The 13,820-nt window shown below is 33.7% G+C and overlaps 1 protein-coding gene across 1 annotated transcript; it reads left to right on the top strand.

Annotated features, from left to right (window-relative positions):
* The first annotated feature begins 3,863 nt into the window (after positions 1-3,863).
* On the top strand, positions 3,864-7,660 carry LOC104589095 (DNAJ heat shock family protein). The gene is made up of 3 exons (XM_010247287.3): positions 3,864-4,302; positions 4,711-5,135; positions 7,088-7,660. Exons 1-3 carry the CDS (start codon positions 4,138-4,140, stop codon positions 7,524-7,526), a joined length of 1,029 nt encoding a protein of 342 aa, XP_010245589.1. The 5' UTR covers positions 3,864-4,137; the 3' UTR covers positions 7,527-7,660.
* Positions 7,661-13,820: the final 6,160 nt, after the last annotated feature.

Genomic DNA, 13,820 nt, shown 5'->3' with positions numbered 1-13,820 from the left:
AACGGAAGGGGGTTTTTGTCTCACAGTCATAGTATAGGGGGGTCTTTGTCGCAAAACAAAGTATAAGGGGGTCTTTCTAATTTACCCTAATTACTAATAGTAATTACTCACTAATAATAATTAATTATTGAAAATAATTTCTTATAATAATTACTACTATTACTTAATTGTTGATAATAATTAATTAGTGATAATATTGCTCATTATTAATTCGGAAAATCATTACTGCTAATACTTAATTACTAATAATTTATCACTGACAATATTGCTCACTATTAATTTGAAGTGATAATTAATAAATATTTTCATAATGGTAATTAATAATTCGGAAATAATCATTTTATATTTATATTAACTCATATTAATTATTTTGAAAATAAATATTTAATGTTAATTATCTATATTATAATTATTATCAAAAATTATAATTCATACATTTATATGAAATAATTAATTATATTATTATAAGTAATTATAAATATTAATTAATATAATTATTTTATTATTATCAATAATTATAATTAATTATTACTAATACTAATGATGATAATTATTACTTCATAATGTTAATTAATTAATGATAATTAATAAGCATTTTAATAATATTAATTATTATTGGGATATAATCATTTTAAATTAATAATAATTCATATTAAATATTTTATAAATATATAATTAGTGTTACTTATTTACATTATTATTATTACAAGTAATTATAATTAATAATATTATTATTCTCCTATAATTGTTCTCCTCTTTGAACGATTTTCTTCCTTATTTGCCTCTTTGAATGGATATCATTTAAATGTTTTTTATCCATTTGTACGTCCCTAAATATTAAGCAGTATTGATGATATTGTTGTAAACATCCATCTAATTTTACTATTTTATAAATAGATTAATGATTTCAAAGTTATTGATACTTTTTTGGGGGTGGGTTGCTCAATAGGACATTGATTTTTTATTGTTAAATAGTAAATTTCAAATTAAATGATACTGTAGTTGCCCCTTACTTAGTACGGGGTCATTGTCTAGATAAAACATGGTATGTCTCTTAAATCAAATAAAGAACCTACCCTTAATGTCTATTATAAATAATTAAAAAAATGAAATAATTCAAATAATTACTTGCTAAAAATTAATGGATTAAGTAAATAATAATAACAACCAATTATTTATAGAAATAATTAATAATAATAACAATCATCAAGTACTTAGTGAAGTAAATGATAAAAAAACGAAATAACAATCATTAGTTATCATTAATGTTTATTCAAAGCATGCCGCCCCATAATAATTACCGAATAGAGTAAACCTTAAATAAGAATCAATATTTATTAACAATCATTAAAATTGTTAAGCTAAATCATTAATGTTTATTCTTAAATGCAAAATATGATTTAACAAATCTATTATATAATAATTATACTCGATTGAAAAAAATATTTTAAGTAAATATTTAAATAGTTACAAATTTAGTTATTATTATTACTATATAACAAAAATTTTTAATTAAATATTAAAATAAATTAATAATAATAATGGTTAAATTAATGTAATAACCAGTTCAAGTTGAATTTAATGACTCGTATAATTTTACGGGCCTGACATATAAGAGTCAATTTATATTTAAAAAGGAATTTATATATATATATATATATATAATTAACTTTCCCGTAATTAATACGGAATCATTCACTAGTTTTCAGAAAACCGAAGGACCGGTTACATTTAAGAAAGCATCCCGCCTAACCGAACCGTGAGCACTCCGTTTGTGAACTGCTGGTGGCAGGTCGGACTGACTACATTACCCATGGTTGTTCCAATATATGACAATTTTATCCAAAAAAACCACACAAACAAGTGAACAACAAATAATCCAGCAATTTTGGAAAGAACCTTTTATTTGGTTGGATCCAGTTGAACATTGGGACCCAACCATTTGCTGATTTGCATACTGGACACGTAGAGAACAATGGACCCCCCAAATCAGCCCACCTGTTTAGGACCCATAGCCCAAAAGTATGCCACATACCCCCACTTTGTCTCAGATGTCTACTCTGATGTTAATAATGGATCGAACATAGTAAAAGCCCATTTCCAGCCAAGGAGAAAAAAGTGGGCTTTGTCCCAAGCCCAGATAGTTAGAGGGCTAATAAATCTGGGGGGTAAAATACAAAAACTTCCTCTAAAATTTCTAATAATCATAAAAATCTCTCTTATAGTTTTATTTTAGCAAAAAAACCTCTCTTAAATTTTTAAATAATTAGACAAAAATCTCTCTTCCGTCAATAACCCAGATGGAAAACATCACTATTTACGAAATTATTCATCCACATTTATGAAATTGCCCTTATCACACACCCAAATCCAGGGAAAATCGACGCTTGTTTGTATCACACACCCAAATCCTTTGCGCCTTCTTTCTTTTCTTCGAGTAACATTAAAACATCAATCTCTGAACACGGTAATAAACCAATGTGATTGACAACGCTATTAACATTCCAAACATCACCCTAAGATTTAAACGTTGAACAAGATCAATTTCTGAACACGGTAAATTAACAGCATATCAAATCTGAACTTAGCTCTTCATTGCCAGATGAACGTTATACTCTTTGGCGAAGACGAAAGGGACGATCCCTTGAGGGAGCTCGACATGTAAAATTGCGATGTGGAGGAGATGGCCTCGTAATCCTATAGTAATGGAAGCCGCAACCATTACTGTTGGGCCCGTTAGAAAACGCATGACCATGATGAACGCTGCAACCAAGTTCCCACACGCCGGAGCACCATAACTAAACCGGTGCAGTTTCAGTCATGGAGACCTTCTTCCGATAACTGAATCGGTGCATTTTCAATCATGGAGCCGACCACACAAAACCAGGAGGACCACAAGAAACGTGATCATTGGTCCCACATATCGGTCAATGGACCTGGGATAATTGACACACCTCTTAATTTACCAGAAATGTCACAGGCTATTGCCATCCAACGTAGTCGTCGCTTGCAGTAAATGACTAATCCCATCAAACCTCAGTCAGCTCTCTGTTCAATCTTCTTGTGGCTAGAGAAGATTGACTCTAACAGGGGACCGTTAATAAGTTATTAACGCCGGTTATTCGTATCCGGCCAACGCTTAGGCTGACTCTAACACTATAATATAACTAACTGTCTACACAAAAGTACATACACATTCAGTTTCATTGACTGAACTCACCTAACCAGAACAAGGCCATTAGACCCGCGTCAGAGAGTATAGAGATTGATCCCTTTATTATTTGCAACATCGACACGTCCCACTTGCATTAATGAAAAAGAAATACTCCATAAGCTAAAAATTCAACAAGCATAACGACAAATAGTTAGAAAAGGAAATCTTCATGGGAAAAATCAGTTTTTCTTCGCCGAGAAGCTCACCGGAAGGAAATGAAGGACCAAATAACACCGAGGAGGCTGAATACGTGTTTGCACCATGCTACTTTACAAAATCTTTAAATGACGCCTCAGGGGTGGTAATTTTGTAAGTATAAATGTTTTTTGTTTGGGTTATTGATGGAAGGAGGTTTTTGTCCAATTTTTTAAAAATTTAGGAGGTTTTTATTAAAATAAAACTATATAAAGGAGGAGGTTTTTATAATTGTCACAAACTTTAGGGGAAGATTTTATATTTTACCTTAAATCTCGGTCAACTTGTTAATAATATGTTTATTGCTTGTATAGTTGTATTCATCAGTCTTCAAATCATTCATTCATTTTTCTTTCAAAAAAAGAAAAAAAAAATCATTCATTCTACCGGGAAAACAAGTTCTTTCAAAGAAAATCCAGTAAAGTCTGAAAAAGGGTAGATTGGGAAGCTCTGGAGTTTGAGACTGTTTCTGGAACCTTCCACACCCTTCCTATCTTTCCAGACACATCTCGAGTCTTTTGCCCACCTCCTTCTCTCTCCTCAAATCGCCATTTTTACGAATACCACCGCTGCTGCAACACCACCCATAAACGCTACCAGACATCTATTTGTTCCACCAACTCCAAGCAGATCTACAAGCTAGAACGAACCCTTACGAAACGCATTCCTAGAATCACATATCAGAAACCCAGAAGAATAAGGAGAAGACCAGAGCAGCAGAAGAGAAGATGGGCGTCGATTATTACAAGATTTTACAGGTTGATAGGAACGCCAAAGATGACGATCTCAAGAAAGCTTATAGAAAGCTCGCTATGAAGTGGCACCCTGATAAAAATCCTAACAACAAAAAAGAAGCTGAAACCAAGTTCAAACAGATCTCCGAGGCTTATGAGGTGACTGAATCTATCAAACATCTCTGGTTTTTATGCATATATCTCCTTTCTGAGACTACCCATCGATCTAAAATCTTATATTGGCTTCTGGGCTTCCTTGTTTTTAATTTTTTTTCCTCTTTGGGACCCGCCATCCCAAATTCTTTGAACCCTCTTTCTATGTAAACTTCTTGAGTATCAATCATCCCCAAATCCTATCTTTCCATTTCTCTACCTTTTCTGTTTTCTTTTGATTCATTCATTCATTTTTTTTTTAATTCTCCTATCTGCGGTTCCCTTTTCAAACCGTCCACCGTCTCAGAATTTCACCTATTATTTGCTTTAAGCATAAATTTTTTAGTATAACTAACCTTTTTAAGATCCCTCGTCATCAAGAAACTGACTTCTTTGTCTCTTAAATATCTACAGGTTCTCAGCGATCCCCAGAAAAGAGCCATATATGACCAGTATGGCGAAGAGGGGCTTAAAGGTCAAGTGCCTCCACCCGGTGCTGGCGGTCCCGGTGGCGCTTCCTTCTTCCATACTGGAGACGGCCCGAATGTATTCAGATTTAATCCGAGAAACGCGGATGATATTTTCGCTGAGTTCTTCGGCTTCTCGAGCCCTTTCGGAGGTATGGGAGGTGGCGGTGGAGGTACCAGGGGCGGTTCGAGGTTCCCGGGTGGCTTATTTGGAGACGATATATTTGCGTCATTCGGTGAAGGGGCGTCCATGAATCAGGGTCCTCGTAAGGCAGCTCCAATAGAGAATTATTTGCCATGTAGCCTTGAGGAGCTTTACAAGGGAACTACTAAGAAGATGAAGATATCAAGAGAGATTTCTGATATAAGCGGGTGAGTACATAGTTAATCTGTTTCAGCATTGTTCAGGTAACCGATATTATTCATACGACTGTTTAGATGTAACTTGCTGCAGTTGTCTGCTGATTTATATTTTGTTGAAGCTGACTGTTTGCTAGTTTAGCTAACAGTAGTTTCGTTTTAGATGATTAGTTGGTTGTTTTTCTGCTGTGGAGTTGTTGCATGCTTGTCTAAGTTGAGTGTCTGCTTTTAACCTGAAAGCTTACTAGTACTCTTATGGTCTTATTTATGATTGGACTTAGGAGTGTACCTCATTTAGGGTTACCTACTTCTTTTTTAGAGTACCGGAGTCTATTGCCATGTAAACCACAATCAACCTACTTTGATTTATTCTGCTATTTTTGCAGATGTTTCTATTTCAAGTGTTAGAGGATCAACATTTTCTCTGTTCTTCTCCATCGGAAGAAAAGATATGGATGATATTAGAGCACTCTCTCCAGAAACCTCTGAATGAACTTTGGTCGTAGACCACTTTATTGCGTTTACACAATGTAGAATATTGGAATTTTTTTGATGAATTAGAATATTGGAATTTTTTAAGGGATGCCAGGGTTCTTTGTAGGGAAAGCTGAGAACCTATGGCCTTCAAGTAATTAATTTGTGGTGTTTTCTGTCTAGATGGTTGAAAGAACTGGAAATACAAGGCATGGTTGGATATCCTTTGTCAAGTTTTTCCTAGGTAGTATTTTGTGTCATTCTGGTGACAATTTTGAGTTTGCTTCTCATGGTGCCTTTTTTCTGCTCATCTCCATAATCAAGAAACAAATGGTAATACTTGTTGGAATAGTGGTCAAGATTATACTTGTTTGAGGGCTATGGATAGATATTCTGTTACTAACCAACCAAAGATTCCCTGACGAGCAGAATAACTCATCAAGTTATACATATCAGATGTCAAAATGGACTTCTTTGCTGTCTTAACTCTCTTACAACAGTACTTTACTCGGTGGAGTGGTCATCTAGATGTCTCTAGATATCTCCTTTCTAGGTGCCTGTGACTATAATGCCCAGTTAATTCTTGTTTTATTTAAGTACAAGGACTATGCACATTTGTACAACTTGGGATGGGCCAACTTGAACAATAAGTTTGGGTGAGAGGGGAGGAGAGAAAATGATGATCAATATTCAATAGTGTTTTTTTCTTAGAAAATATTACTGTAATTTGATGTCTGTGTATTATCTTCATGTATAACATTTGATTTATTTTTTGATAGGTTATATAACATTTGCTCTTGCATGTGTATGGTAGTTATGATTTCAACCCACACTCACCTCACCAACCCAATTTCATGATTGGGTCGGGTTAAGGTTGAGAACTTTGGGTGAAGCAAGAAGATCAGCCAGGGGTGCAAGTGGGTTACAGGCCAGGCCCTCACGCCTATTCAAATTTTAGAAAATGCTCAACCCGGGCCCATCCAAGTTGCAGTCATAGGGTTAGCATTAGAGTTCAGGTCTTAACACATCAAGTTGGGCTACGGTTGATTTCAATCTGACGAGCTCAGCCAACCTGGCCCGACCTGCACCCCCTGGCCAAGTATCCATCAGTTATTAAAAGCTATGCAGGTGGATACTACCAATGGTTGAAGCTGCTTTTACTTTCTTGCAACTTACCTAGTGGTGTAAAAATTTGGCATATTGCCATTACATGGTATTTGATAATTCACTCAAATTGTTGGCATCCTTTAATGGTTATGTGGCAACTATCTTCACTTTATTATATTGCTCCATTGTTTCCTTAGTGCAATTCTTCTAAGTGTAGTGTTTATTGTATGTTAGATTGTTGCTAAATGTTATGCCAACTGTTCTTTCATGTCTGCTTCTGCTTGTAACATAATCTCCCTAGTGTATTGGTGTTGATTGATGATTTCTCAGTTTATTGATAACATGATTAAATGCGTTATGATTTTGTCCATTTTTGGATTCAGGAAAAGTATGCTTGTAGAAGAAATTCTAACCATTGACGTCAAGCCTGGCTGGAAGAAGGGCACAAAGATCACCTTCCCAGAAAAAGGAAATGAGCAGCCAAATGTTATCCCTGCAGATCTTGTCTTCATCATTGATGAGAAACCACATAATGTTTACACAAGGGACGGGAATGACCTGGTTACAACACAGAAGATATCACTTGCTGAAGCCCTGACAGGTTACACTGTACAATTAAAAACTCTTGATGGCAGGACCCTGAGCATCCCCATTAACAACGTGATTCATCCAAATTACGAGGAGATAGTCCCTAGGGAAGGGATGCCTCTACAGAAAGATCCATCAAAGAAAGGAAACTTGAGAATCAAATTCAATATCAAGTTTCCTACGAGGCTAACCTCAGAACAGAAGGCGGGAATCAAGAGATTGCTGGCTCCATGAGTTGTGAATCTGGCAACCTAGGTACAAGTCATGTGAATACATTCGCAGAAGGCTTTGCTGAATATGTAATTTGGTTGGGTTCAGTACATTTGTAATCTATTTGAGTTAATAAACTCAAAATTTTGATGGTCCAATTAGACCAGTTTACAGTTAGGCAGTTGATGGTTTTGAAGATAAGGAGAGTACAAGATTGTCTTGGTCTTGAATATACACGCAATTCATCCAAGGGAAAATTAGCCACCTCAACCTAAGTACGATAGTCGATATTTTAATTCTTGCTGAAGTAGTTTGCCTTTCTCAATTGGTTCGGTGTTCAGAACTCGGGCTCCTCATCCATATGCAATCCCCAACTGTCAATAGAGGGATTAGGCTCTTAGTGTAATGGCTGAAAGCTTCGCGAGTCCTTCAGGAAGTTCATTTTTAGTTGGTACTAGCAAGGAGCGCACAGAATAATTGGGAGAGCAAAAAATGAGAAAATGAATAATATATATGTAATAGAAAATGAATAATATATATAATTAAAAAAATGGGTTTCTAGTCGATAAAGGGCAACTTTTTGCCCTTAATATTAATAAAAATAACATTTTTACATAATAATCAGAATGAGATAGTTTTTTTGAAAAAATATCAAATAAAGGCTTGGGGTACTGTTGCTCGTCTTCTTTTTCTGTATTCATGTAAATGGAATTTTCACCAGAAACCAAATGGATTTGTGAGAAACTCGTGATCAAACTGTAAACCCTAAAATCTAACGGTTTTGCCTTATACCTATATACAAACACTTGATCGGTTGTTAATCGCTTAGCGTCTGTATATATTATTTGCTGTTGAAGCAAATGTTTTCCGATGAAACACGGTGAAGGGAGAGTAATCAAACGTATAAAACGTTTACTTTTCGAATTCCATCTGAGGAGTTCATATTTGGATCTACTTTTACAGCAGTGGTGACACTCACCAAGTTGCCGTTTGAGATCATAGATGGAAACCTTATTCCTGCAGTGTTCTTCAAGGGGTAACTATCGGTCTTTAACGCCTTTGTCTTAGCCTTCAACTTCGCCTTCTTTGGTGCTATTAGAACCATCTCTGTCCGTGAAAGATACTCTAAACTTGCATCGTATTTCCAACAGTTTGTTGTCATTTGTATTGCAAAGATTGCTGGAATCCTGCTATGGGTTACAATGGTTCCGGCTAGGTGTAGGCTGAAATCCTTTTTTAAGTATGGCAATTAAATTCCGTTTTAAGTTTTTAATAAACACATTTCAGAATATGAAACAATATATAACTTCTCAAAATAGGTAATCCCAAGCCAAAATTGATAAATGGATTAGAAAATTTGAAGTCAATGGAATAAAGGGAAGCTAGAAAAATACTAGATGTTGCTTCAAGAAGAGACGACAACATTGCTAGATGTTGGTCGAACTAACGGACTTCACCTTGCAATTATTTCGCCAAGAAGAAACAATATTTTTTTCAGATGTGCACGTAAGAAAAACCCAGCAGTGGTTTATCAATGGGATTCTTGTTTTCTATCATCGTTTTTTAAAAGTTCCATTTTCATGAATACAAAGGCAGAGGAGGATGATGAGCAACAGTGCCCACTGCCCTTGTTTGATAATTTTAAAAAAAGTATCTCGTTTTAGTTATTATATGAAAATATTATTTTTTATTGATATTAAGGGGCAAAAAGTTGCCCTTATTTGCTAGAAGCCCTTAAAAAATTAATTAATTTCTTCTATTACAAATATAATGTTTCATGCACAACTCTTCTAGCATGATCCTATAGGAACTGAAATGATTATTCATGATGCATGTAATCTGACAAGTAGCTTCCATTCACCATCAGGGGCATCAACATATTTAACTTGGATAGGACCCAATCCTACAAATGTAAAACATGAATAGATCAAACAATAGAATTACAGTTTGGAAACTACTAAGGCACATGGTGGCAACATAACTCACTCACCCAGGCAAAATATATTGATTTCTAATGGCCCTGTCAACTTCTTCTGAAACATCTTGTAGAAACGGATATTCATGACTTGATTCCATTAGGATATTCTATGTTCCACAAGTTAGGTTTGTATCCGGCTCTATGTGTGTGTATAGTTGGGATAAGGTTTAGATGGTAATGATGATAATATAAAATAATGTTAATTATAAATTAATCTACAAAGTAAAATCAGTAAATGACTTAATAACCACTTATACCTAATTTTCAAAAATATGATAAGATTTTGAATAAAGGATTAAGAGGCCTAAGTATCACTTCTATGTAAAAGCAAATTAACCCAAAGTGGGTGGGAGAACTGTTATTGGGAATAATCACTTAAGTGTTGTCATTTAGATGTTTATATTTATTCTACCTTTCTATTTAGTATTGTAGACAATAAACCTCCAAAAAGCTGGCAATTACAATACATTTGGGTGTTGTCCCAAACAACTGTCAACTTACTAATGAACTTCTTAATGAGGTTACGAGATATCAAGATTACTATAATTTCATAAACAAAATCACATCCGATGCAATATTTTTTTTCCAATAAAAATTGATTTCAACGAGTTAATTATTTTTTCATAAGAAGTTAGGAGAATATTATTAAAGGTGAAACCTAGAAAAAGGGTTGCTTCTCAACTAAATGCATTAAAAATTATAATAAAATACCAAGGATGTGATCATCATAACCACTAAGATTGAGCTGAACATAAAGTCACAAGTTCCATAAAAAAATTAGAGCCCCTATAGTATTCATATTAACGATAGAGTTGAAGCTTTAATTCTTGGCTGGCCAAGTAATGGAGGGGATTTTTCCTAAATTTAAAGAATAAAAAACCCATACCTAGGTTACTTCAGAATATTGAAAAGGACAATCCACAAGAAAAAATTGATATAAATATATACAATAAAGAAAAATAAATTTGGTGTCTAATATTACCACTATCAAATTAGAGACCAATAAACTTGAAACCAATGAAGTCCATCTACCTTAGAAAAGTAATTGAGTTATAAATGAATCCATGGAATTGTGATATTAAAGTAAGTTGCTAAAAAAGAACCAACAAAGCAAAAATATTACTGATCCATTGTTCCAATTGCCATTGGAATATTGCTTTTATGTACTCTTGGGTTCCAATCAATTACAAACATTGAACATTAAATGAAGTTAACCAAAGGCAAGCAAATAAGGAAACCATTTTTTAAAGAAATGCATAGGAATATAAATATAATTAAACTAATATTTTGCTTCAAACAACTTGGTAAAAAATCATATTTTTTAGCAAGTTCTATTTACTAAACAATCAGTTAGGCTTAATATACCTATTGTTCATGAATCAACCAAGAGGCCCCATAAAATTCAAATTGTCGTTTGTGACTATATTGTAAAGTTTGAAATAAATGAAGTTTTTGAATGGCACATTTGTCTCATTTTCTTTTTTCACAAAAAAGAGGGAGGGAGAGAATCGGTGGCTCGTTTGCCTCATACAATTGAAATGAAATCTTTTTGACAGGAAGATTCCATTTAGCGAAAGGGGCTTTAATATATACTAGCGTCATGCCCCTGCTTCATAGGGGTTAGTGAGCAGACAATTTACAAAAATTTTAAGAGAAAATATATAAATCAAATTGATGCAAAAAATAATATTACCTAATTACTTTATGGATATATGGAGCCACCATGGAAGTATCCTACAAAAAAAAATCAACTAAAAATAGATGATCCAAACTATCTATCTATCTATATATATAGATACATATATATAAATGCCAATACATCTATTATAGCCTATTTTGTAGGGCTGTTCACAAATAAATTCAAACCGACCAACCTGGTCCGACTCAACCCGAGTTGGCCGGTTTTTCCTCACTATCGGTCGGTTTCGGATTGCAAAGATAAACAAAACGATAATTTGGTTCAGTTTTGGTTTTCATATGTGAAAATCGAAACCGAACCGGGTTATGTGAAAATATATATATTCTGAAAAGATATCTATTAAATATAGCTATTTTAGTTTTAAATAATAAATATATATCTGAAAAAATATATATTCTGAAATATATCAGATATATATTTCTAGAAATTAGAAAATATATATTTTGAGATATCTGTATACATGTTTTGGTTTTAAATATATATTTCCAGAAAATATATTCTGAAATATTATATATAATATTAGCACTTTGACTTCATGTGCATTGTGCAAGCTTGGAGTTGGTTGAAACCCAAACCGACCCAAATCGATTCAAACCGACCAAATTGATTTTACTTAATAGAGGGTCGATTTCGGATTGGTCTATAGGTAACCCGACCAGGTCGGATTAGTTGAAAAAACACTAATAAACCTACCCAATCCAACCCGTGAACAGCCTTACTATTTTGAGCTGGGGAACATTTTCGTTGAAAAGTTATTAACTAAATCCCATTAAATACCTACTTCTCCCCTCCCCTACAAGGGTATACACTTCTAAAATGTATGCTAAATTAATTTTACTTAATGTATTTTTAAAATAATTTATTAAATACCTTAAATTTATTAGTTGTAACTATAATTTTTAAATTTTGAGTAGTTAATGTAGTTTAATATATAATTAGATTAATTAAGTTAATAATCTATTTAATTTATCATGATTAAATCAAATAAATTAACTAAGGCAGCTAATTAAATTATACTAAATTAATTTGCTTAACTTACCTAATTGAATATCTAAAAACATTTTTGAAGTTATAATTAGACAAAATCTATAAACATTCTATGAAAATTGATGCAATATAGATTTCGCATTGTAAATATTACAATTGAAATCATACCACTTCTTCTTCTTCTTCTTACATTAGGCCCCATCAAGTTCTGTACAACCCCCAACTCTCTTGGTATATCCCCCTCTCCCCAATTATGACACCGAGTGCCACACAACCCCTATCCCCCTCTGACACCACACTCCAAGTCCCACACAAGCCACTCTCTCCCGATCTCTTCCCCCAATTACAACACCAAGTCCTATGCAATCCCTCACTTTCTCTCTCTTGACACTAGGCCTCATCGGTTCATCGTGTCATCTCCCCTTCTCCCTCCCCCCTAATTATGACACTGAGTGACACATAACCCCTATCCCTTCCCCCCTAACACCATACCACACAAGACACAAGCCACACTCTCTCTCTCTAGTCTCTCCCCTAATTACAACAACTAATCCTACACAATCCTTTTCTTTCTCTCTCATGACACCACTCCCCATTGGCTCATCGTGTCCCACATTACCCTCTTCTCTCTCTCAAGTCTGGATCTCCTGTCCACGTCTATTGCAGTCGCACATGGAGAACATCTCATCCTCTACATAATATTATGTTGGGGGAGATGTTTCCAATTCATGGGAGGTAGTGTATTGTAAATAGGCGTGGACAGAGTTCTGTGGGCAGGAAATCCGGTCTCCTCTCCCCCTCTCCATCCCCCCAGGTCCACATAACATCTCTCTCTCTCCATTTTGATCTATGTGTAATATAAATTAGTTAATTGATCTAAGTCCACCCTCTCTGCCCCCCTCTCCCCCACCCCAGGTCCACATAACCTCTCTCTAACCTCTCTCTCCCTCCATCCATTTTGATCAATGTGTAATATAAATTAATTAATTGATCTAAGCCCACTTGATTAAATTAAAGATATTTTAACAAAGGTAAGAAATAGAAAATAATAAAAAAAATATAAGAATTAAGTGTTAGTGATAGTAGGAATAATAATAAAAAATATAAATTAAAAATATTTTAACTAATGTAAAATAGAAAAATAAAAAATCATGTTGTTTTGCTTACATTAAAAACAATAATAATCATAAAAGTATAGAAAATAATGAAAAAGTATAAAAACAAAAATAATAAAGTTGTTAAATTAATAATGTTGAAGAATAGGTTGTCGGCCCTGTAGCCAAAAAAGATCCCATTTTCTGTACTAAGTTATGTTAAAAGGTTTTTTCTAACCACCACTTATGTTAAAGTTCAGTGAAATTAAATAATTAATTAATATATTTAAAGTAAGGTTTAGATTATATTAACATACTTTATTAAGCTTTAATATAATGCAAGGTTCATTAAAATCCCCTTTTTTTTCTCATTGAATCAGGTTATTACTACTATTGGAAAGAATATTTTTGACCAATTTGAAAAAAAAAATAAGTATAGAAAAAAGAATGAAAATTTCTAAGATTTGGAAGAGAGATTTCAGGGGATTTAAGATGCATTTTATTTAAAACCAATTAACTAATACCAAAAAATATTATGTTATGACACGTGTAATACATAG

This window comes from Nelumbo nucifera, chromosome 1 (genome assembly GCF_055504915.1).
Source record: "Nelumbo nucifera cultivar China Antique chromosome 1, China Antique-T2T, whole genome shotgun sequence".
Classification (NCBI taxonomy): domain Eukaryota; kingdom Viridiplantae; phylum Streptophyta; class Magnoliopsida; order Proteales; family Nelumbonaceae; genus Nelumbo; species Nelumbo nucifera.
Note: the sequence above shows the minus strand (reverse complement) of the source record. Positions and strands in the feature narration are given on the sequence as shown.

What these genes read in the sequence shown, in the direction of transcription:
- LOC104589095 (XM_010247287.3), top strand. Translation starts at nt 4,138, where the DNA reads ATGGGCGTCGATTATTACAAGATTTTACAGGTTGATAGGAACGCCAAA. An exon ending in AGATCTCCGAGGCTTATGAG is followed by an intron (nt 4,303 to 4,710) that starts GTGACTGAATCT and finishes AAATATCTACAG; the next exon opens with GTTCTCAGCGATCCCCAGAA. An exon ending in GAGATTTCTGATATAAGCGG is followed by an intron (nt 5,136 to 7,087) that starts GTGAGTACATAG and finishes TTTTGGATTCAG; the next exon opens with GAAAAGTATGCTTGTAGAAG.